This window comes from Bactrocera neohumeralis, chromosome 6 (assembly GCF_024586455.1).
Source record: "Bactrocera neohumeralis isolate Rockhampton chromosome 6, APGP_CSIRO_Bneo_wtdbg2-racon-allhic-juicebox.fasta_v2, whole genome shotgun sequence".
Taxonomy (NCBI): Eukaryota; Metazoa; Arthropoda; class Insecta; order Diptera; family Tephritidae; genus Bactrocera; species Bactrocera neohumeralis.
The window spans coordinates 40,596,306-40,621,157 of NC_065923.1; the positions used below are offsets into that span (position 1 = coordinate 40,596,306).

General features: G+C 39.8%; 5 protein-coding genes and 1 non-coding gene across 6 annotated transcripts; 2 read left to right on the forward strand and 4 right to left on the reverse strand.

The window, feature by feature from the left end:
- The first annotated feature begins 423 nt into the window (after window positions 1–423).
- On the forward strand, window positions 424–4,035 carry LOC126761893 (coiled-coil domain-containing protein 186). Its single transcript, XM_050478327.1, has 11 exons — window positions 424–1,123; window positions 1,189–1,401; window positions 1,455–1,574; window positions 1,632–1,695; window positions 1,757–1,911; window positions 1,978–2,120; window positions 2,196–2,376; window positions 2,593–2,832; window positions 2,900–3,199; window positions 3,254–3,610; window positions 3,674–4,035. The coding sequence occupies exons 1-11, from the start codon at window positions 548–550 to the stop codon at window positions 3,746–3,748; spliced, it is 2,424 nt and encodes an 807-aa protein (XP_050334284.1). The 5' UTR covers window positions 424–547; the 3' UTR covers window positions 3,749–4,035.
- Trnam-cau (transfer RNA methionine (anticodon CAU)) lies at window positions 2,416–2,488 on the reverse strand. Its single transcript has one exon. It is a non-coding gene; the product is annotated as a tRNA-Met (tRNA).
- A 187-nt stretch (window positions 4,036–4,222) lies between the features above and the next one.
- Window positions 4,223–5,100, forward strand: LOC126762025 (uncharacterized). The gene is made up of 3 exons (XM_050478499.1): window positions 4,223–4,305; window positions 4,388–4,566; window positions 4,634–5,100. The coding sequence occupies exons 1-3, from the start codon at window positions 4,251–4,253 to the stop codon at window positions 5,015–5,017; spliced, it is 618 nt and encodes a 205-aa protein (XP_050334456.1). The 5' UTR covers window positions 4,223–4,250; the 3' UTR covers window positions 5,018–5,100.
- LOC126762024 (uncharacterized) lies at window positions 5,071–6,185 on the reverse strand. The gene is made up of 2 exons (XM_050478498.1): window positions 5,882–6,185; window positions 5,071–5,829 (listed from the first exon to the last, which is right to left on the reverse strand). The coding sequence occupies exons 1-2, from the start codon at window positions 6,065–6,067 to the stop codon at window positions 5,284–5,286; spliced, it is 732 nt and encodes a 243-aa protein (XP_050334455.1). The 5' UTR covers window positions 6,068–6,185; the 3' UTR covers window positions 5,071–5,283.
- A 2,916-nt stretch (window positions 6,186–9,101) lies between these two features.
- On the reverse strand, window positions 9,102–10,508 carry LOC126761927 (uncharacterized). The gene is made up of 2 exons (XM_050478360.1): window positions 10,118–10,508; window positions 9,102–10,054 (listed from the first exon to the last, which is right to left on the reverse strand). The coding sequence occupies exons 1-2, from the start codon at window positions 10,506–10,508 to the stop codon at window positions 9,102–9,104; spliced, it is 1,344 nt and encodes a 447-aa protein (XP_050334317.1).
- A 4,497-nt stretch (window positions 10,509–15,005) lies between these two features.
- Window positions 15,006–24,251, reverse strand: LOC126762632 (uncharacterized). Its single transcript, XM_050479509.1, has 4 exons — window positions 24,105–24,251; window positions 18,267–20,145; window positions 16,112–16,407; window positions 15,006–16,045 (listed from the first exon to the last, which is right to left on the reverse strand). Exons 2-4 carry the CDS (start codon window positions 20,127–20,129, stop codon window positions 15,442–15,444), a joined length of 2,763 nt encoding a protein of 920 aa, XP_050335466.1. The 5' UTR covers window positions 20,130–20,145; window positions 24,105–24,251; the 3' UTR covers window positions 15,006–15,441.
- Window positions 24,252–24,852: the final 601 nt, after the last annotated feature.

The following is a 24,852-nucleotide window of genomic DNA, read 5'->3' on the forward strand; positions in this document are numbered from 1 at the left end:
TTTCGGTTAGATTTGTCAATTCGGCATTAAGAAACTCATAGAAGCTTTAAAAGAACTCTGCGGTAGCGTTGTTGAATAAGTAACCCGTGACTTAACCGATAGGGGACTTGCAGAGTAACGGCATCTAACATGACTAATATGACATTATGATCAGGAAACAACCAAATATTCATTTATTCCCTCTCAAGCTACCAGCCGTTAGACGAAAGACTCAATCTATCTCGTCATACTAGACGAACCCTCGTACAATTCTGTTTATATACTTATATGTATATCGTCCTCCAATATACCACCAAAATTATCGTATTGTATTGAATAATCGATTAACCGCTGGAATGAAATTAGTGCCATCACTATATCTATAAACAGCTGGTTTTCAGTGCTGCCTTTGTAATAAGAAAATGCACAATTGTTGGCAAAAAATATGGGAGCACTTGTGTGAATACTTGACGCGTAAACATGAAAAAGAAATCGGTGAGGAATTCGCGAAAACATAATTAAATAAACAACTTTTTGTAAAATATGCACTTGTGGTCGATTAAGTAAAATGAGCACGGTAGAAGATAAAATGGAAGTATCGGCAAATAGTGTGCAACCAGAAGACAATCTCCTGGGACTAGTTAACGAAAATATCGCAGGGGATGAAGTGGAGGAAATACAATCAAATCTGCAGTTGCAAAGTGTTGCACAAGACGTGGTCATACCAAAGGTCGAACACCCAGTTGAAGAGCTAATTGAAGCGGTGCTGACACAAAAATCGATTGCAGGGCAGCAACTGGTTGAAACAGCTGTTGCAAACGAAAATGAAAAATCTAACCAAGGTTTAGCTATAAAGGCTGAAGTTGGTTTGGAAGCAACCGATAATCAGACAGACAATTCCGAAAATCTGCAACAAACGAATATTTCAACGCCACCATCTACGGGGGGTACGCCAAGCTCACCATGCACACCCAGGTCACAAGCTGATAGCTTGTCACATATTGAATGCTTAGCGCAAATTGAGCGACAACGGCAAAATTACGAACAGCAACTGGAACAATTGCAGACTGCACTAGCGCAGAAAGATAACATGATAACACTGTACCAACGAGAGAATGCCATACTTGATAAGGAGAAAAATGCTGTAATTATATTTTTTTTTTTTTTTTCCAAATTACATGCACATTTTAAAAATTTTATTCATTACAGTTTCGAAAAGAAAAAGAGCTCGCAAATAAAGAGAAAGAATCAACGGTAATTAAGTTTGCTATGAAAGAGAAATTGTTGTTAGATGCCAAGAAGGAAAAGGAAACGGTTGAAAAGCAGCTTGCAGATGCCAAAAGGGAGGTGAAAAATGTGTCCGTCCGCTTTCAAGCGCTAAATGAAGAGAAATCTCGTATGTCCTACATAATTGATGAAAAGGTTTGAAATTTATAAAGAATTGAGGACACGTATTTAATATAATATTTCTTCAGTGTAACGAAGTGCGAAAATATCAACGCGAGTGTGAGAAACTAAAGACAGATTACTCTCATTTGGAATCGAAGCTTAAATACCATGCGAATAAATTAAACATTGAAATAGAACAAAGAATGGTGGGTAATCAATATACTAATTTGACTTAAGGTGATTTCCACATTTTTTATATTCAGGTTCTAGAAAGAAAGCTTGAGGAAGAACGGAATGCGCCTAATAAATTGGAAGAAAAGGCTAATGGTAAGTGGCCTAGTGACATACGAATTGTTCGAAATTATTATTATTTTCTTCATAATTTTAGAAAATCTCAAAATGGAGTTTGAGGCCAATGCCATTTTACTAAAACATGAAATTAAAAGTAAAACAGATCAAATAGAGCATTTGCACAGGGAATTAAATAAATCAAAGGAGGAAGTTAAATCGCTACAAGAGCAATGTAGTAAAGAGATTTTGGAAGTAATTGTTGTTCAAATATTTATAGTAGTGTATGTATTTTTATAAGTGCATTGCTTTTTTTTATAGAGAACTGATCTCTGTACTGCGCTGCAGAAGCTGCAAGAGGAACACAATTCATTGCAAAACGCTTATAGCGAAGAAATGTTGAATTCAGCAAAATTGCGTTGTCAATTGGATGAGCTGCAGGTGCTAAAAACTCAAAATACTTTGTAAGCTTATTATACCTAATTAATTTTTTATAAGAAAATGTATATATTTATTTTGAAATTTGTTTTCTATTTTAGAAACGAAGAAAAAATCACCACGCTCACTCAATCAGCTGATGAAATGAAAGAAAAATTACAAGATAACGAACAAGATTTATGTCAGTTGCGTGAAAGAGAAAGTGAGCTGTTAAGTATTAATAAGGAAATTAGTGAATCAATAGTTGCCTTACAAAACGAGATTTGTTTGCTAAAGTCTAAGGTGAGAAAAATTTAATCTAAAAAAGAGTAAAAAAACTAATGCCCCGGGTGAGGCTCGAACTCACGACCTTAAGATTATGAGACTTACGCGCTGCCTACTGCGCCACCGAGGCTGTACTCACCGTCTGTCAAACAGCATTGTTCTATTTATACGCTATTATAATTAAGAATTAGAACTGCTTATAAAGTAATCCAATTTCATTCCCATTTTCACCAGGTTCAAGGCGTTGGGGCAGAAAATGATATTTTAAAGAAAGAGAAATTAGAGTATGATAGCAAGTATAACCAATTACTTGAGAGCTTGAAAAATGAGGCCGAGAAAAAACTGGAGGAAAGACAATTATTTGCAAAGCATCTTTCAGAAAAAACCAAGCTTTATGAAGTGACGAAAAGTAAACTGGAAAACGTTGAAGGCGATTTCGAAGCGACCAAGCATAAACATGCGACTGTTGTAAAGGTAAAATCGTACAAACTAAGAAATTTATTTTATAAAACATTAATGCCACATTTAATTTGTTCTAAAGGAACTGCAACGTGAATTACAAAAGTACAAAAAGTCTATGGCGCATGCAACCACTTCAGAAAATCATCCTGCAAGTCAATATTGCGCGCAATGTAAGAGTATTTTGAGTAGAGCGGAAGCCAATGTGCCATTAACAAATGGGTTTGAGGAAAATGGAACTGCGTCAACAGCCAAGCAAAATCGCACGCATAGCCGTACCAGCAGTCAAAGTAGTCAACCGAGCACAAGTCGGCGGCCAAGCGAGACATCCGAGTCGGAAACAATGGCCAGCAGCGTCACGACTATACAACAAGATTTACAGGTAACTCTCATAATGTTATTTTTGCTTTTCGTAATATTAATAATCGTGCTTTAGGGTCCTTCCAAAAAACACTTAGTTGACCGCATACTACGACTGCAGCAAGCCTCAGCGCGACAAACGGAAAAAATAGATTTTTTGGAAAATCACACACTTTCTCTTGTTGCGGAGCTGCAGAAAAAGTCGAAAGTCGTACAGTATTATATGCTGCGCGATCAAGCAGGTGCACTTACCTCAACGAGAAGTGATCAAAACAAGTCTGAGTTGGCTAAATATGGCAATGGTGTAATGTCAGCTATATATAATGGCATTAAAGGCGACACCAAGAGTATGACATTAGAATTGTCACTGGAAATAAATAAGAAACTGCAGGCAGTACTAGAGGATACTTTGCTCAAAAATATAACTTTAAAGGTAGTTAAAATAGCATTTGAATAATATAGAATTTTTATTTTTAAATTTTTTTATGTTTTACAGGAAAATTTAGATGTATTAGGTTTGGAAGTGGATAACCTAACCAGAAAACTAAGGCTTATGGAGTCTAGAGAATGACACAGACCAATGTTTTAGATAAGCAAGACTGCGACATTCGTATATGAGCCACAAATCTATAAAATTGTTTTTAGTATTAGCTTAAATTATAACAATTCAAGCAGTCATTTGTAAAACTACATACATAGTTCAAATTAAATAACATTCCATTTTGTAAGGTAGTTTTATATACTTTCCAAAATGTGCATTTTGGTAGAATGTATGAACAAACAAAGTTATGCAAAGAGAATAAATAAGATAATATATTTATGAATAATAAAAATAAAAAAAACTATAAAATTGGGGAACTTTGAGCATTTTAATATGAATTCTTTAGATCACCAAATCGACTTAATTCCTCACGCTGTTCATTAATAGTACATGTAGTATACTTTATAGGGTCTCCGAAGTTTCATTTTGAGGGTATAAAAGTAACCTTCCATTTCATTTAGAGAAATTAGCAAGAAAACAAATGCTTTGATTTTATTTTGATAATTTCGAGTGGCAGCACCGGCAGCATTGAATGCGGGTGCGTTCAAGCAACAATACCGAAACAGCTGATCGACATCACCGTGCAGGTATTTTAATCCATAATCATAACTTCCAATTATTGCTACTAAATTGTTAATATTTAATTTATTAATATAAATTAACACAAAGCAATGAGCGCAGTTAAATATATAGGACGTACAACCGATTTTCGTGGCAAGAGCCTGTGGGAGATTTTAGGCAATCTGCGTGACTATGGAGTTGGCCGGCTGATAATACGTAACAAGTTCCAACGATATGAAGAGCCTTGCTATATGCGCATACTTAAAGTGGAGGTTACACCACATGATGTGAGTAAAATTTCAAACAATTCTAACTTATGACCTTCTACTAAAGACCTTACAATTTATTTCATAGCCTGCTAAGGACCCTATACGTAAAGTGGCAGTAACAGTAGAGAAGACGTGGAGGGGTGTAATTAATCCAAAGCCAGTCACCATATACAGCACTAGCTATAAGCCAGACTACGAGTTAATCCCCAAAGAAGAAGAATCAAAATACACGAACAATACCAAAAAAGTGTCCGAGCAAATATTAGCAAATAGTATTGAGTTTCCTCCACTGTTGCGCGAATTCATTCGGCAGGAAACTGGTGTGAAAGAGCCTTTAATGAAAGTCCATCATAAGGTGAACCACAATAAACTAACACGTTTGGCTAAAGAGGGTGAAAAGCCGACTATTGAATGTACAATGGGGCTAGGTACTCCAGCCAGTCCAAAGCTATATGAAGGCGTTTTATAAGTGCTATTTCTATGTCCTGCTTAACCGAAATATATTAAGTTGTTTAAAAATACTTGAATTTTAATTAAATTATTTTAATTCAATTTTATGTTTATTTATTCTTTGCATGAAATAATTAATACAGATGCAAGTATAGATATATGTAGTTCAGGCAAATCGTTAAGATTAGAAATTAAGATTTTTATCTAACCATGATAAAACAATAATTAATACATATGTATATAAGTATGTATCTGATGAAAAAGCTTTTAAATTTCTCTATTCATTTATTGTTTTCTTAATTTCGCGCTTACTTTATTACTCTTTTGAGGCCAGCTTCTCTTTGAACCACGACTTGGTCCATGTCCTATTTTATTAGCAGATGCTGAATTTTTCTGAACCTGCCTTTCAGGAAAATTTTGATAGTCAAAAGACTCATCATCCTCATCATCCTCATCAAAATTATCTTCGAAGCTACATTGGTTTTGATTAAAAGATCCATTGCTGGTTGATCCTCCAGCTTCAGCTTCTTGTAAGGCTATTCTTTCTTTCTCCCGTTGTTTAGCTTCTTCTGGCGACATTCCTTGCTCTATGCGCTCTCTAATCCTTTTCTTTTGACCAGCTGTCCAATATACATGGTTACATTCACTTGCAGTCTTCGCGTTACGCACGAACTTCTCTTCTTCTGCTTCAGGAATAAGTATGTAATCTGGTAAGTAGCTGGTACTTTGGATATTACAAGGTCTAGGGGAAATTACTCCCCGCCATACTTTTTCCACAGTAACGGGGATTCTTATTTTGTTTACATTTTTTGGATTGTCGGGATGTTTTATCTGTTCACAGAGAAAAAGTTAGCAAACTCGTCGTTTATTAGAAGCAACTTACTGATTTTGATGTCATATCAACAGTTAGTATACGCATATAACTAGGATGTTCTTCATCCTGCTGAAAGGAGCCACGAACTATTAGCCGGCCAACGCCATGGTTTGGTAAATTCTCCAACAGTTGCCAAAGTGGTTTTCCACCATAATGTGGTTTTGGGTGACCCTTTCGTTTATTCTTTTTTCCCATTTGCAACAACTTTTATTAACACTTTCAAACAAAACAATGGTATTGTGTATCAAACAATTGTATGAAAAATAGTACTTGTGTGCTTCGAATTTTATTTGTTATGTATCTGTATATCCGCAAAAAGTCGATAAATGGTATATCGAAGTTGTTTATATTATTTTAAAATCAACAAAATAAACAAATCCACATTTTATAGAAAAATTAAGTAATTTAGTTTCGAAAATCTCTAAATAAGTCAATATTAATGAAATTAGTTTATCTATTAGACAAAACTCATACGTTTATATGAAATTGATATGAGTTGTAAGTATTATCGATTATAGTCGGAATATTTGAATTGTTTACAAGGTGAAAACGCAGCAAGCCGTGTGGGAACAACACATTCAAAGCTTATTTCGGAATCAATACTGATATGAATATTCAAATGTATTCAGGGCCGACCCGCCTACATATGCAAGTTAGGCAATTGCTTAGGGCGCAAGAATTATCTAACCGTATTTTTGCTAATTTTCTTTACATATTTTATTTGTTTGTTTATTTATTTAATCAGCAAATTATTTTTTATGAACGATGTTTCCAAATTAACCCAGATATTCTTCTTCTTTATTGGCGTAGACACCGCTTATGCGGTTATAGCCGAGTTTACAAAGCGTGCTAGTCGTTCTTGTTGTTGTAACGAGTACCTAATCCCCGTTAGTATGGTACGGATTAGCTAAGTTGTCGTCCACGTCATCCAATGAAAGTCCCAAAAAACGTGCTGTTTCGACGGGGTCGGACCAAAGAGAGAGAGGTGTGTCAGATGAGTGGGGTTGGTGGGGCATGCAAAAAGGTGGTGGTTGTTATTTCAGAGATTTAAACCCCTTTAAATCGGTAAGTCTTAGTTTAAGCCAGTCGTTCTTCCTTTTCGCTGCTTGGCTCCAATTGGAGGTTCCAAGTGTAGTCAGGTACTTCTCTACATGATCTTTCCAACGGAGTGGATGTCTTCCTCTTTCTCTGCTTCCCCCGGCGGGTACTGCGTCGAATACTTTCAGGGTTGGAAACATTCTTCTGTCCAATTCTAATAATTTTTAAGCTCATATTTAATACTTTCTAAATGAAATTGGAAAAATATGTTGTTGTGACTTCACTGAAGACTTCACTGAAGATACGTATAGTATACTCGTACTAGTAGTAGTCTGTCGCACCGCGTACAGAAAATATAACGAAACTGCCAGCATATTCATTGGCACAGAAAAGTTGCCAGGCGCGATATCGTCGACTTTTGGAGCAAATCCCTAGGAAACATGGCGCATATTTTGATTTCAACATTTTTATATCACAGTGTGGAAATGGCACTAGAACCAACAGTCTGCTCAGATATACACTTTATAAGTCAAACATCAATGAATATATCGGAATAAAACCTTGCGCAAATATAGTATTCAGGGTGTGGCACCTGACTTATTTTAAGGTAGTAGTCTGGTAACTTGGGTTCAAAAAATCTAATTTTTTTGTTTAATTTGAAAGTACAATGGCTTGAGAATATACTGTGAAAATTTCAGACAGAAATTCGAAATATTTCGGGAATTATAACGAGTTTTCTAGAGCGCCTTGGCGTCCTCTCTCTCGGAGTTGTTGAACTTTAAACGCGTTTTTCTCAAAACATTGTTTTTCTGGTCGGCCCGGGTCCTAACTTTTTTCTACTGAACCGATTGCTTTTCAAATTTTAACAGGCTGTTCTACACACTTATAGTTCTCGTCGGTACTAACGAGAATTTTTTTCACCCCTAACTTTTTATTTTACAACCCTTTCTTTGTTAAAATCACCCGGGCCACCCACGTGCATTTTTTTTTTGAGGTTCCAACTTCGAGCGACAATAATAATAGTAATAAAGCATTAACATTTTTCAAATAACTTTTTTTTTTTATATTTTCAATATGTACTCTAAATATTCAAGATAATTAATTTTTATTTTCCTATAAAAAACCACCCTCCAAAGAAGTCATGAAAATAGGCATAAGTTGCCAGACTACTACCTTAAATGATCACCCAAACTATCGGCCAATGTATAGTTCAATAATAAATAAATGTAACGAAACCTGTATTGCTTGGTTCTAATTATCATCATGACATCCGAATGGATGAAAACGCTCCAGCTCCGAAAGTATTTGACGCAGTATCCGCTAGCCCGTTGGAAACACCAGGTGGAGAAAGACGTAGGTACACTTGGAATCTGCAATTGACGTCAAGCAGCGGGAAAGAAGAACGATTACTACGAACGTAAACTCGGCTATAACCGCGTAAGTCGGTTGAAACAACATAGTACATATATTTTGAATATTTAAGGCTTTTCTGTTAAAGACTAGCTTCAGTGATGCCAGAAATCTGCTTAGGCGACTTATTAAACTTTAGTTAGTTTACTTGAAACGGAAGTTGTGAGATCCAAGGTGAGTCAATCTTATCCTCGCAAAAGTGGAAAAGTCAAAAAGGAAGTGTTGAGATGATTCTACCTTGATTTCTTCCAAAGAACATCGACAATCAATGGGGGACCATCACCGGTTTCGCGATTTACCATACGTCGGAGCAGAAAAAGTTTGCGGCCGCATAAGTGGTGTTACAATACATTGGTTTGGAAGAATAAAACTAGAGTTGATAGATGGCTTCCGTCAGAAGACTGTTCCGCCATAAGCTTTGACCTATTTGCAAAATGCTTACTTGTCAAGTTCCACTTTATAGGTATTTCCATATGTGGCTCCGAATTGAATACATTCTGAGTTGGAGATATCGCTTGAACCTTCAGTATTTTACATACAATACATATGTATTTAGAGAAGGTTTCTGAGAGACTGCAATTCACCTTATTAGTAACTACCTTCCCTATTGGCTTAGGTGATAACTACACACCCTTTTTTAATATTTTTGTTAGAATGTGTGCACTAATCTTTAAAATAAAAAGTGGAGCTTGGTATCTTCATTTCATTTATTTTGGTTTTCAAGGTTCCCTACACCATCTTGGTGTACTACAAAAAGCATACACCATTTTACATACCATCATTACGGCCTATGCTCGCCATGTGTCTCATATTGTATTTCTTGACCGTGTGCAGTAGTTTCAATGTCATACGACGAGTCATCGCCTTCAGCACTAGGCGGATCGTGATTGGTGCTCTCGTGCAAGCCGATGGTAGCGTGCGCAGCCGCCTTGGATGCATTCACCTGAGCTTCGGCGGCAGACGATGCGGCTTTCAATGTCGCCTCCTTGGTAGCCTCGTAATCGATACGGGCCTGCTTCAGCTGCTCCTCCACCTGCTCCACACGCGATTTTGCCTGACCGACCATTGACGATTGTGAAGCCAACTGATTGGCCACCTCACTGGTTGCTTGCTCCGCCTGTTCGGCCAGCGATTTCGCATTGTTCACCGCCGCTATCAGCACAGAAACATGATGATTTGCAGATTGCGCTGTTTGCTGTGCCAATTGCGCCGCGATCTTTGCAGATTTCAATTGTTCTAGCTCGCGCGACAGTGAGCGCTGCGATTCCGCAGCCTGTTGCTCCAACTCCTGCAAAATCACTTTCTTTCCGGCCAGCGCAGCCTGCGCAGTGGCAGCCGCTTGCGAGGCAGCCTGCGCTAGCGTGTTTTTGGCTATGAAAGCAGCCTGTTTAGCGGCGGCGTGTTGATTGGCCACCGCAGTGTATGCCTGATTGGCTGAGCCTTGCGCGATGGAGCGCAGACCACTGCCAATGCTGTAGCCGGACTTGCTGCCAACGCTCTTACTGCCACCACCGCCTCCACCATGTGAATGCACACTCGGCAGCGATGGCTTGTACTCGTAATAAGGACCACTGGGCGCCTCATGAGACGGACCGGACGGCAGCTCATGTGGATGCAGTGAGTTGCTGTTCTCGTAAAATCCATGTGCTGGCGCATGCGGCGGTCCAGCTGGCTGCTTGTAGATATAGCCGCTGCGTTTATTGAGACGTCCAATTGCGGTGGAACAACTGAGCGCTGCGCAAAGAAACACCAAACCAGAGTCAGAGTCAGAGCGTTTGCAAATGTTTGAATACCTACCCAATAGTAGTAGCGGCACGGTGAGTGTGTTTGCTAGGTTGCACTTGATCATGTTTGCTGCAAATTCAGTAATGAGCTTTCGAATATCCTGCACATTGATTTTATACACAGCAAATGGCTTGTAAACACCTGCAAAAACAATGCGCACACACATAAACAAACACATGAGGAATTTCTTGTGGCACGTGTCGGTGGGAGGTCGGACAGCGGCGGCGGCGGCGTGCAGCCACTTGTAACGGCCACAAAATGCGGTATGAACGCAATTTTGTCCAACGGCGGCTACTTTGTTTGTTGCCAAGTTTATTAGTTGGCCGCTTGCTTGCTTGCCTAGGTGTAAAGCAATGCGGCACTGGCCAATCAAATGTGTGCAGGTGTGCGTGTGTGTGCTCATTACTTTGTACTCTTATGTTACTTTTCACAAAGGTACTTAGTGGACGCGTTTATTCTTTTTACTTGTAAGTTTTGGTTTTACTACACTCGTTTCGCTTAGTTTCGACCACACATTGTGGCATAAAGCGCTTTTGAGGAAGTGAAATTTCCAACTGGCATTTATCACGCTTGCTGCTGCTCAGGTATTACGGGCATATGGGCTCAGGTGAGGTTGTGTTGTGTTGCGATTAAAAATAGTAAAAGAAATTTAATGAGCTGTTGCATATGGTCAGTTAATAAAAGCGCAATATAAAATATTGAGAAAAGCAATCAAAAGCGGCAAATTTCGCAAGCGCGCTTTTCCAACGCCAATAAAATCATAAACAGATGCAACCAGGCACCATCTGCTTTGGCAGCCGTAAATACTAGGTTATATAATCTTTCATTAAATTCACAAATTTTTATTTTTTCAATTCCTGTTCCGCTGTGCAGTAACCCAGTTCTCCTAGAAAAGTCAAACTTCTTAAACAAATTCTTACATAATCCTGAAAGACTTTTATACTTTTACTTCGCTATTAATTAGGCCAAAATTCTTTAGTTTTTCCATCTTGTTAATTGCATAACAGGTCAATTGGAAAGCCACCAGCATACCGCACTAAAACTCATTGTTTTGCCAAAATTCGTTTTTTTATTTAACATAGTCCCCTTCAAGGGTGATGCACTAATTATTGCGATCCTCCAAATGTTCGATACCATTTTTGTGGTACCATTGGTCAATTGCTTCAAAATAGGCATCAGCTACTTCGATCACATCATTCGACGAAAATTTCATCCCAGCAAACATTCTTTTGAGAACTGAGGACAGGAAACAGTCGCTCTGAATCCGATCTGGATAATACGGTGGATGCAGATGCAGAAGCCATTCGAAGCCCAATTCAAGGATTTTTGCCACCGTTTTCACTGACTTGTGACATTGTGCATTGTCTTATAACTCATTCAGTCGGTTGCATTTTTCACGCTTTAGAGCGGGTTCATCGTATACAGTTAACTCGAACGACTGTCTGACTGAATGATAATCTTTTGAGTGCCTGCTATCTCAAACAGTTTCACCTTCCTGTTATCCAAAATTATTTTTTAAATTTTGTTGATGTGTCGTCGGTAACAACCTCTTTTGGGCGTTCACTGCGTTTACAGTCTTCGGTGCTAATTTCACTACCTCTAAACTTAGCATAACAATCTTATACGGCTGATGTTCCTGGAGCAATGTCCGGAAACTCGTCATCAAGCCAAGTTTTTGGGACTAACTAAAAATCATATAAAACTAGTGAGATAGTGTTATCATATATTTCATGATTTCTTATGAACCATTCGTCCCAACATATCTAAACCAATTTCAACAATTTTTGGCGCCAATTATACTAAACGGCAGAAATCAGGTGCACTTAAATGCACTTAGGTACCTAGATAGATTGATAGATAAATATATAAATGAGGATTGTGCCATCCCAGCTATTGATAAATTCCAATATACTGCTAGGTGCTACTGAGGCAATATGATTCCTATTTGGAGACATGGATCCAAGGGCTTTTATCCTGCGCCACATACTCTTGTGCATTTGATTAGCAGGTGTTCTGGAGTTTCAGGCTCCATGTCGCAGAACCGGCAATTTGCACAAAAACTTGACCCATGTTATATAAGCTCAAGTAAAGCTTACAATGGCCGTTGTAGAAAGCGACAAGTAGCCGGTGTTTGTCCCTTGGGAGGTTGATTACATATTTAAACCTTTTAAGGTTTTAACCACCCATTAGCAACTTCGCATGGTGAATGCCTCGAGGTTGTTGCCAATACCATTCCCTGTCCACTCCTTCATCATTACGGAGCAGCACCTTTATCGTATGAGGACCAACCGCAATGAAAGGTCCTACAATGTTGGTGGATGCTGCGGAGCGGGCGAGCTCATGAGCCAGTTCATTCCAGGGTGACCGGGCACTCAGATAAGGTGCACTTGGTTACGTTCTATACAGAGACGGCTTTAAGTGGCGTTTGACTGTAGCTGAGTATAACTCGAAATATCTGTAGCGTATAAAGCCTATTCGGTATATCGAGGCTAGGAGATGCTGTGAACCAATTATAATACGAAACTTTGGTCCAAGTTTCATTGAAATGTCTAAATTTTCAATCAAAATGTCATAGATAAGGCTCAGACGAAATGTTTTTTTAGGAGTTGGTCTTTTAGATAGTTACTTGTTATTGCTTGATTTATACTCAGTTCGATTTCTCATTTTATAACGAACTGACTTATTCCTTGAATATATTACCAAAATATTGGTTCCGTTCGCGCGACATACGGCGTGCTGCGTCCAATATTCGGTCGATATAATCGCCCAGCAGAGTCAGTAATTCAAGCACCCATGGATCTATTTCGCACACCGTTTACTCTAGTGCATAATGGAAATCCTCAGAAACTCCGCACAGTACCGCCGAAGACGCTATTGCTGCTGCGGAGTAGAGTATCGAAGAAGACCTGAATGAGTCTAGCCATCCATCTAAGAACAACAATTGGAGCAATGGCCATACACTTTGTGAAAGATTTTGTGGAAGCATCTTGGTTTGGAGGCTTACAAAACTAACTCGTGTAAGATTTGAAGCCAAATGATCACCAATCAACCGATACCTATTTTCCCAAGAAAATTTTGTTCAACGATGAAACTCAATTTTGCTTGAATGGGTACGTTAATAAACGATGTTGCTGTATTTGGAGTGATGATAATTGACAAGACATTGTTACATCCTGAATAATCACGTGTGGTAAGCACTATTGGCAGATGTCTTCATATTTCAATAATGTTACAGACAATGGGGAACGCTAAAGAGCCATGATTATTGACTTTTTCGTCTCGCGTTGTTGCGGGGCTGCAGTGTGGCCTCCTAGATCGTACGATTAAAAACCTCTTAACGTTTTGTGGGGTTATGTGAAGTCGCTTGTCTTTGCAGATAAGACCAAGACGATTGACGCCTTGGAAGAGACTATTCGGCGTATTATCGCTGGCAGACGGCCCTATCAGCTGCAAAAAGTGAACGAAAATTAAGTTTCCCGGAATTTATTCGCGCCAGCCGCGGCGGTCACTCTACTGAAATAATTTTTAAAACATAGTGATAAACTCTTATCTTTATAATAAAATTAAAGTTATGGCCTTAACGTTAGTCATACATATAGATTTATTTTCTCTTCAAAACCACGTTTCTCAAAAAACCTTTTAGTTGTATATACATACATTATGTATGTATGTATGTATGTTTATTGGTGATGAAAATTTGAAAAGAGTGATTCATTTCGAGGTTCCCAACTTTTTTAAAGAAAAAACACGGAAACTTCAAAATTAATGGGGAATGTTTATTATGATTCCAAAGAAAATTTTTTGGCATTTATTTTTTTTTTTTAAGATTTCTCTTTCACACGTAGGCCGCGACTATGTCTTAGAAGGCCTGAATCAAAGCAGGGTTGTCCGCATAGACTTTAGAATTTACATATCCTCACAGAAAAAGTTCTAACGGTGCGTTGAATTATCAGCTCACCAAAGGGTTTTCTCAGTCTATCCAAGGATTTATGCGGTGTTTAGGAAATGGCTCCGTCTTGTTGAAACCAAATGTCGCCGAGATCTCGAGCTTCAATTTCAGGCATCAAATAGTCGGTTACGTTCTCACTGGCATCATTTTGAAGAAAATCCACCGGCCCACAAACCACACCAAACCTTTTTTTTCTGGATGAAATAGCAGTTCTTGAATCTCTTCAGGTTGCTCTTCGTCCCAAATGCGGCAATTTAGCTTCTAAACAATTGAGTCAGAAATGAGCCTCATCGCTGAACAAAATTTGGCTCGAAAACGTCGGATCTTCTTGGAACTTTTCAAGAGCCTATACATCAGTCCGAGTTGCTGCTAATGGCGCTGAATCGATTCTCGACGGTCTTCGTGCACACTCCCAGCTACGGCTGCTATATTGTCTTCACTACGTGCTAGACGTGGTGTATTCGGTCGAATATTATCCAATAATTAATTATGGGTCTCAAGATGGGACATTGCGAAGGGCATGCTCAGTAGGCCGATGGGAGTAATGGGTTGACAACCACGCCTCCTTCTCATGTTGCAAACTTTCAAATTCCATAAGACTCTTCACATTCCAGTATTCAAACCGAAATCGTACTATAAGTAGGCCGATAATGTTGACCATAGGTGGAGTGAAGCGCGCGTAACGCATTCTTTACAGATTGTGAATTTTCGTAATAAAGTTGAACGATTTGCAAACGTTGTTCAGGCGAAAGCCCTTCCATGGTGAAATGCCAAGCAATATTTTAAACAGCTTGAGACGACTCACGCGTAATCTTTCCAAGAAAGGCTATTGAAAAAAACCTCTACTTAGATCACCCCTTATTTTATTCATGGGTTTGAAAGGCAAGAAGTTATACAATTTTATGACAACCTCAGCTTTTCTCCATCGAAACTCAAGAGCCACAGTTCATATAAATTTATTATAAATATTTTATTTTATTAAAGTTTATAAAAGTTGTGACATTCGTGTGTCGTACAAGTAGTTAAATATAATAATTTAAAAGTGTTGAAAAGTGGTCGTAGCAACCGCATTTCGCGCAAAGCGCAGTCAAATAATTTAACAAATGTAGAAGAAGGCAATAAATATTTACACATAATAAGGAAAACAAAAACAATAATTGACAAAAACAAACAGTCGCACTGGAGAGCACTTAAATACTTATGTGCCTACACTTACAACACTAACAAAAATAAATAATATCATTATCATATACTCATACTCGTCGTATTACTCAAAAATAATGGCTTATCGAAAGTGAAAGTGGAACACATCTCGGTCTTGCGACTGACAGCTGTGATAGGCTGTTGTGGTTGGCCGCACAGGCGTCGCCGCAGCTGGTGCCACCACTCATTTATAGTATTGCGTAATTTGGCGAATCCAGTCCAAGTAGTGCGAAACGCGCACATACACACCGGGCACATTGGCTTGACCGCAACCGATGCCCCAGGACACAACACCGACCACATTCCAGATGCCGTTGCGTTCGCACACCAATGGGCCGCCACCGTCACCTTTGCATGCATCCTTGCCCTCTTCGCCGCCAGCGCAAACGAAACCGGGATTGAGTTTGTAATTGTAGCCGAGACGAGTTTGACGCAATTGCGATTCGCATTGGTGATGAGACAAAATTGGAACATCGACCTCTTTCAGAATATTCTGGTATTTGCCGTGATCGCCGAAAGCATCTTTACCCCAGCCAGTGGTCCAGCAGCGTGAGCCGGTGAAGTCGGAAAATTTGTCAGGCAAACAAGCTGGACTGATGTGTGGGTTCTTGGTGAAGTCAACGGGATGATCCAGTTTCAGTAGGGCCAAATCATTGTCCAAAGTACCAGCGTAGTATTCGGGATGAATATGTACTGAGACCACATCACGTTCGATGTATGGGAAGAATTCGACATCGTGGTTAACATCCCATTCACCTAGACGAGCGCGCAAGTCGAAACCGTTTTGCCTATAGTTTAGAAAAGAAAACAGGTTAATTAAATGTTAAGCCTTTTGATGATTTACTAAAACTTACGATTTAATGCAATGAGCCGCAGTGATTACGTGTTGTGCATCGATCAGTGTGCCGCCGCAAGCGTAAATCGATTCTTTGGGATCCTTCTTTAAGATGGCCACGTGCCATGGATATTCGCCGAACTCACTGTCGCCATCGATGTATGATGGGTTCTTGATACGGCCAGTGATGCCAGCAGCGTTGCGTGTACCACAGCGACCAAGTTGTTGTTGTGGGGCTGGACGTAATGGACGACGGCAGCAGACTTCGTTGACGCGGCAAGTCTTCTCAACTGGACGATTGCCATAATAAGCGCGCTAGTAGTAAAGTAAACTAGTTAATATACATACATATACTTATGACATAACACACAAAGAAATATATCAGTTTTATTAATATGATCCTGTCTCTAACATCTCCGTTTTCGGATTTCCGCTTTTACCTGTTCTGCCTTTACCGTTCGCGCCAATACACTTTCTCTACGTTCCGCAGCTTCCTCATGTTCAACCACATCGCGACGTCGCCGATCACGTGGAAATGTCACATAGTCGCTACCTTCAGCCGCACCAGGCGCTTGTGTGGGTATTGGTCGTAAGCTTTGCTCATAACGCAGGCTTTTACCTCTACGATTGTCCAATGCATTCAAATGATGCTGCTTACTGCTGTGCTCAACTGGCCCTCTGAAGGCCACACTGAGATTGGAACTACGTTCTTCGTATTCATTGTAATGCCCACCGGCGAAAATCTCACCACCATGTCCGCTAGAGCCATATCCGATTGAGTAATCAGGATGCGTTGAAGCGCCGCCGTAATAATTCGCGCCATGACCGCTTGCACCAAATCCGCTGGGAATTGGTCCGCCAAAATGAGCGGAGCCGTGGTTACTAACGCCGGGACCACTTGAAATTGAAGCGCCAAAATGAGCGGCGCCGTGACCACTAGCGCCGAAGCCGCTTGGAATCGTACCACCAAAATGCGCGCCACCGGTGGTTGGATAGGATGCATGTCCAGCAACAGCAGAAGGCCCAGGATAGAAGTTTGCTGAGGAGGTTGTGCCAAAAGATGTATGCTGTGTGGCGAAATGTTGCTGTTGGTGGAGGAACCCGGTATTAATTATAGTGCTTGCCGGTGCCGTTACTGTGCTGTGATGCTCGTAAATCGGTTTGCTTGGTATCACATCGAGAATAGTGGCACTGGGCAGTGAGCCGTCATATATGGGGCCAGGCGCGGTAACAGCATGCGGATGTGAGTGATGATCATGCTCAAAATTACTGTAATGATCGTGATGATGATAATGTGTGTTGTGAATGTATTCAGGCTTTGACTTGAATAATTCACTGACTTTTTGAAATATGTTCGCATTTGGTGTGACATGAAGATTAACTAGGGGCTTCACGACTTTATCTCCGAACTCGGTTTTCTGCACCTGTACGGAGACCAATGGATTTACATTTAGAAGACCTAAATTCAAGCCATTCGGTCCGATCGAACCGAAGTGCGGATTCGGTGCTGGATAAAAGTCGCCTTGTGGATTTGCGGGATAACCACCACCACCGGTGGGGTAAGGCAATCCAAATGATACACCATATGTGGGAAGAATTTTACGCTTTATGAGCTCGATGGCTGCCAGATCGGGTATGCCAGTGCGCTATACATGGTAGATGTTTTTGGGGAGGGATAAGTGAAAAATAGGAAATGAGTAAAATGGTAAGAGGTTTAGAGCGGATGGCGCGTGTGTGAGGTTTTTGTTTTGGCATGCTTAGTACGCGTGCGATTTGCAACCGAATGGAATGAATGCTTTGGCAGTGCAGTTAGAGATGGAGAGTTTTTAGTGTGATTAGTTACATTGAGAGCGCGTCAAGAAATGTTGAAACCTTAAAATTTTATTTTAAAAAGTCTCCAGGTATCCACTTTGTTTGCGACCAATTTGAACTATGTATATATTTTTAAGTCGGCTGGTTTGGTTGCTGGGGACGTGTATCGCGCAACGCGTAATATGGTTCATGAATGTGCTTGTGGAACGTAGTAGAGTGATGCGGCTTTAACCTGTGCTGCCAATTAGTTTGTTATACATTTTTGTTTATTTTTGCGGATTTTTAGAGACGAAATTAATCGGGTTACAATTATCAAAACAACATAAAGGTATTAGTAAAATAGGACTTTCTGTTACACTTACCCCTTCAGCATCCAGCGGTAGATCGGCTGCACCATCATCGGACTGTTTATCTTCGGCCGTCGCCTGACGTTTGCTGCGTTTACTCTCCTCATCTTTCTGTTCTTTCTTTTCTTCCTTTTTATCCTCAGTTGCGCTAACGGTCGCATTTGTTGCAGTTTCATCACCCAGAGCTTCAATGTCTTTACCCAAATTACGCGGATCGATGGCCAAAATCAAATCTTCTTTGCGTCCAATACGATCGGCAGCAGGGCATTGATTAAATGGCACACACTGACAATCCACGATTTGTTGACGTGACGTATCATATCCACCTTGGTATTGACCACCCAAACTGTTGCCGATGCCGTTGTAACCGGCCGAAGTACCAATGCCGCCAAAGTTTTGTAACTCTTTCTTATAATAGTCGGGATTCTGACTGTGGTAGCTGCCGCTGGCCTGTCCGAAGTTGTTGGACTGTCCAAAATTGCTCGATTGGCCGAAATTAGTGGATTGTGCAAATCCGCTCTGTCCGAAACCGCTAGCGCCAGCATTTTGTTCGTAAATACCACCTTGACCACCAGATATACCAGTTGGTTCGTATACGCCTTGTGCGCCAGCATTACCAAAACCTCCTGTAGGTTTGTAAAGGTCAGTATTGGGTTTCTCGTAGTTGCCGAAACTGTTAGCTGCCGCCTGTGAGAGCAAACCACCTTGTGATGCACCATTATAGCCGGCATTAAATGCATTCGATTCGGTGAAGCCACCTTGTGTTTGTGGTGTGAAGGAAGCCGATGATTGTGCAAGAGCAGAAAAGTCGGTGTTGATCGATTGGCCAGCGCCAATTGGTATGGGTACTGTAGGCACCTTAGCGCTAGCTTCACCGCCCTCGACATGGTGGAAATGGTGGTGTACATGCTGCTGCAAGCCACCGGCAGGCGCTGACACTGGTATGGCATTCAAGTTACCAACAACTACTTTCGAAGACGAAGCTGAAGAGGCCGAAGATGATTGATGGGCATAGAAATTTGTTTGGGAGGAACCAGAAGCCTGAATTTTCTCACCGATAGGATTTTCAAAGGCATACGGTGGTGGTGGTGCATCGGAATTACCAGTATATACTGGACCTGGTGGTTTACTGCCATAAATAATAGCGCCAGGTGGAGGTTTGTTAAAGGTGTTTGGACCTGTCGTGCCAATTGCGGATGGTGGTGGATTTTCCAAATATGGGCCGTTATATACCGGACCGCCAGGACCCGACGGACGGAAAGGTGGTTTGTAAGCGCCTTCATAACCTACCTTACGTGGTGGTCCAAAAGAGTTCAAAGACGATGGTGGTGGTGGTGGAGGACGGCTGTTGAAGTGACCGGGTGGTGGCATAGGTCTGGCCGGTCCATATGGACCGCCACCAAATGATGATGGTGGTGGGCCTTGTGCGTAGATGGTTGAGTAGTAAGGACGCTTCTCTTCAACATCACAACTCATTAAACCCAGTCCGCAAAGCTTATCGCGTATAAGATTGCGTGCTTGCAAATCGTCACCTTGTTGCAGCGCTTGATCGATATTACCATCGGCATACACTTGATCGTAATCGCCTAAAATACGTCCTTCGCGTCGTGAGTTGATAATTTGATCGATAATGGCATTGATGTCGGTATTCGTGTCGTTGCTGTAGATCGCTTCATGCACACCATAATTACGACCCTGTACCTCTACGGGCTGCACTGCAGCGGCATCTGTTTTCTCAGACTCCGCTGAGCGTCTGCTGAGCATTGACTCCTTCGTGGGTTCCCAGCCGCCACCCCAAGCTGATTCCTCAGCGTTGCTGAGAGCAGAGCCTGCCAGAAGTATGGCGGCCATAAAAGCCAAATGATGTGTTAATCTCATAGTGCAGGCGTCTGTGCTGTAAAAGTGTAAAAATAATAAATGAACGCGTGATTAGTGATTGCGGCAAACGGCAATGAGGTAACAACTGAAATGTTTCACAAGTTCAATGATTTTTACTACTCGTTCGCTGCTCACGCGTTTACCGTGCGCGTAGTGTGTTAATTAACCTAAATATTAATGATGGCGCTAGACAGATTTGTGGTCATTGTGCCACTTTGCAGCCGCGGCTTTTGCTTTTGTTGTCGCGCTTTCGTAAAGATCAACAATAAATATTGTAAAAGCATTGCGGCAATTGCCAGCAACCGGTTTGCCGGCTCTCTGCCATTGCGTCGGAGAGCTTAGCGCTCAGAGCGGCACAGCACTGGCAGTGAGTCACGCTTGAGGTAGCAATTGCTTGTGCGCGCTGTGGACGAAGCAAGGCGCGAAAGACTTTTACTTTCGTTTTAAGGTCGTTAGCTTGAAACGAAAAAAGAAACACAACAACAGCAAGAAATTAACTGGTGTGATGTTGCAAGTCGCAAAAGTGGAGTGCGGATGTACACCAGGTGCGAAGGCGCCGCTGTGCATTTCGTGTGTATTATATTTACTCTTAGCTTAACCTCGACGCGGAGGAAGTGTAAACCGCTCGGACTGATGTAAGCGCTTAGGCTTGGCGCGGGAAGTCATTTGCATAATAAGAAAAGAAAACATGAACTTTTTTGCAAAACACAGTACCGACAAACAATGAGGGTTACGTGTGATTTGTGGATTAACTCCTTAAATGCAGCACAGTGCGAACGGCGGCGCTACATGTGTCAGAGCAAATCAGCGATTGCGCGCCGTGCCCGTCAGGCGGAGCAAATGGCATAGGGGAGAAGTCGTGACTTTTTACTTGGCCTTGTTGCTTTGTGTTGCTTTTGTGTAAGACCTTTTCTTGTGTCTTACTTGAATGCGTCGGAGACCTGGATGACTTATGTTGCTTGACAATTTTCGGTTGTTGTTTTTTGGCGTTGTTATGCAATGGGTAAATGTCCAAGTGTGTATCTGTGTATGTGTGTGTATGGCCTGAGTGTGGGGGTTCAAGACATCAAGCAGCTGGTGGTTTCGTTGTCTATTTTTTGGCTTTGTTGCTATGATTGTGTGTGGGTTTAAGATTTAATTATGTCTTCTGGAGCGAAAAACGTTACGGATGCTTACAAAGACGGCTTGCATATTAGCTGCGTGCTGTAAGTGTGCATGTGTGAAGCTGAATTTTAAGCATCGTTTTAATAGTTCATTGTCTGTATGCTTTTATTTTGTTTTAATTTTACTTTTGTTTTTCACTTTATTATGCAATCGCATCCGTTATGCATAAACGTACATGTATACGCTGCGTATATAACGGCTTATTTTGCGAAAACAAATTGTGGAAATATTGCAACGGGCGCTGGATCCGGTGACTGGCCCGTTACGGTTTGAAAATTTCGCTCTTGTAATTGTGTTTTGCGGGCCGAGTTGCATTTTATTGTACGAGAAATGTACAGTTGTGGTTTTTGAATTTCGAATTGCGCAAAATATGCATGATTTAAGTTGGAATGAAAATTTTAGAAAAAATGTTTGCTTTAATATTTAAAATGTATATTTAACCCTTTAATACTGATAATTTTGTTTTTTAATACTTTCCTTTTTAAAATTTTAAAAATGTTATTGAACAAGATATTCAATTTTTTTTGGGAAATTTCATTATATTCTGTATTGAAAAAAAAAAACAATAAACACATTGTCTATTGAAACACCCTCAAAAGATGATTTAAATTGTAAGAATATAATATGTTTGAAAAATTTCGTGCTTCAAAATTAATAATTAAAAAAATAAATATTTACTAAAAAAATAATATTTTCCTTTTTTAAATTTTAAAAATAGTGTTTAATAATGATAAATAAAAAAATAATAATTCTCTATTGAAAGACCCTGTAACTTTCTTAAAAGACGATTTAAATTACAAATACAAAATGTACAGCTATATCTAAAATCTATTTGAAAAGGTTCTCCGAATAATGCACCTTTACCTTAGATAATAACCCATGAAGATATCTCGTCAAATGAAAAAGATTCCCATACAAGCACTTGATTTCGATCGTTCAGTTTGTATGGCAGCTATAGGCTATAGTGGTTCGATATCGGGGGTGCCGACAAATGGGCAGCTCTTTGAAGCGAAATGAGTGTTTGCAAATTCTCAGAACGATATCTCAAAAACTGAGGGACAAGTTCGCGTATAACTGTACTAGAAGGCAGACAAATTGATTTAACCGTTCTTAAATGAGCGCTGCAGATAAACTATATTCCCTCGTTATGAAAGAAAGTCAAGGTGCCATAAGCTCCAAATAATTACAAAGCCATTAGTCTTTTCTGATTCTTCTTAAAAACCTTGGAACGTCGAAATTTAATTCAGGAAAACTGGCAATTTTGGAGTATGCGAATTCTAAAAGAAAATTCACAGAAATAGCAGTAAGCACAGGTGCAACAGATACTGAAAAATCTCTGGATGTAAAAGCATACACTTTCATTGTCTTCATTGACATAGAAAACGCCTTTAATAACTTCCAGCTTAAGGCCATTCAGAGCGCGCATTAAGTTTTGGACATCTGTGAAGCTGTTGAAGAGATGCCTCGTTCTGGACGTCCTTCGATCTCTTCAAACTGATGAAAATAGTAAAAAAATGAAGGATACCGTTCGAATGATTTTAGTGGATATTTTGGGTTTGAAACGCGTACTTGCTCGGCTCGTCCCGATAAAGCTGAATTTTTTTCAAAAAGAGTACCTTAAACAGGTCTCTTTAGACATGCTTGATTGTGCGAATTCGAATCCTACATTCATGAAGAGCCTTCATAACTGCCGATGAGTCATGCAAGCAAGTCAACATTCACCGGAATGGCACCCGTTTTCAGTCGATTGTAGAGATAAAACAATAGTATTCACTGAAGGAGCTGAAGTCCATCCCAAAAAGTGGTTAGGAAAAGTGTTTCGAGAACTGGAAAAATCGTTGGCATATTTGGAAAAAATGTATTTTGCTAAGTTGGTAGGACTGGCCTTTGAAATTTCGGTGAATTAAAAAATTTCTAATTTTACTGAGGGAACCCTTTATAAGCCAATTTGACACAGATTTCTTAAATTTTTAATTTTCAAAACAAAAACTAAAACCGAAATGCTTTTCCACTAATCGTTGGTAAGTAATATTGGCAGTTAAAACTTTGTGAAAAAATATCATGTCTTTGTCGGGTTCCATTTAGAGTCGAAATTTGCATTAAAATTATGTATTTCCTAATCACTTGGACAAATAAAACCTTTTAAGTCTATTTATGTCAAATTATGACAACTGTGTCCATATATTTCATAATTCCACTTTGGCTGCCAGCAAATAAGAAAAATATACAAAAAAATTTGAAAATATTTCAAAATGGTTTTCGCAACTCATTCATTGTTCAGTTCATTAAACCTACACTAGAGAGCGTTGTTGTTGGCAGTTTGCATTTCCTTAGTTGGTCTTTCGTTTAGCGCTCTCCTCGATAGTGATCATAATGCATAATAGAAATTTATGCACATTAATTTCGCATTTCACACGCGCGCTGCGAATTTGCAGCCAGTCGCCATGCAACAACTGCGCGTCATTTCGAATTCAATGGCAACTATAAATTTCTTGCAACTTCGCTTGCACTTTTACTGTTAACTTTTTTTTAATATTTCATATGTTTTTATAAATGCTGGACAAATTATGTTTTTGTGTTTGCTTGCACACTGTTTTTTCATATTGAAATAAAATCTTATATTTAACGATTTTCATTCAAGCAGTTTGATTGACAAGCCTTTTACATACAATTTTTTTCACTATTGCTACACCTTTTACCTTCACTGTTGACACAATTAACGCTTTTTGCTTGTTTTACACATTTCATAATTTCGTAAAGTTTTTGTTTTTGGTTTTTGAACTTTTAATTTTTGCTTTCTGCCAAACTCACCTTCTTGCTTGTTTCGCCTGAATTAGGTTTCGAAATAAAAATAAATATCACTTAACACTCGTAAATGCTTAAGTTTTCCACAATACTGTTGTTTGTATCCTTATGTAATAATGCACAAAATGAAAAGGGTAATCCTTGGCTCCTTTTCTGTTGATCGCGCTGTGCGCTTTGCTGGTGTTGGCTGCTTGACTGACTTTGTTTTGGACCTCACACAACATTTTATACCACTACCGCCCGTTGTCGGCTGGCAGAGCGCAGTTGCGGCGAGCTAAGCCGGCAAGCTCAGTGAGTAAAACTGCGAAGAGACAAAGCATTTTCAAAAAAAATAAAAAATAAAAAAAGCTGCAACTTAACGGCGTTTAACGAATAGACGGTCAAAGCAAAGCCAGTAAGAAAGACAATAGTTTAGTTTCTGCACATTTCAGTTAAAGCCCTTAACAATTGCTCGTTGTTGTCTCTCAAAATATTTGGGTTTTTTATGGAGGCATGCACTCCCTAGAGAGTGACGTCACGAGGAGCCTCCAAGTGTACACGGCGATTTTGTGCCGAGGCCTTTGCTTAGCAAGTTTTGGTAGTTTGCCTGTATGATTTCTGCGAATACTTAGAGGCCGCTAGTTATTGCCGATCGTGTTCATGCATAATATGAGTTTCGGGTTTTTCGAATATCTATGATTAATGTTTGATGATTGATTGAAATAAAAATAAGGCATTTGATAAAGCTACATTTCTTAGATTAAATAGTTGACTT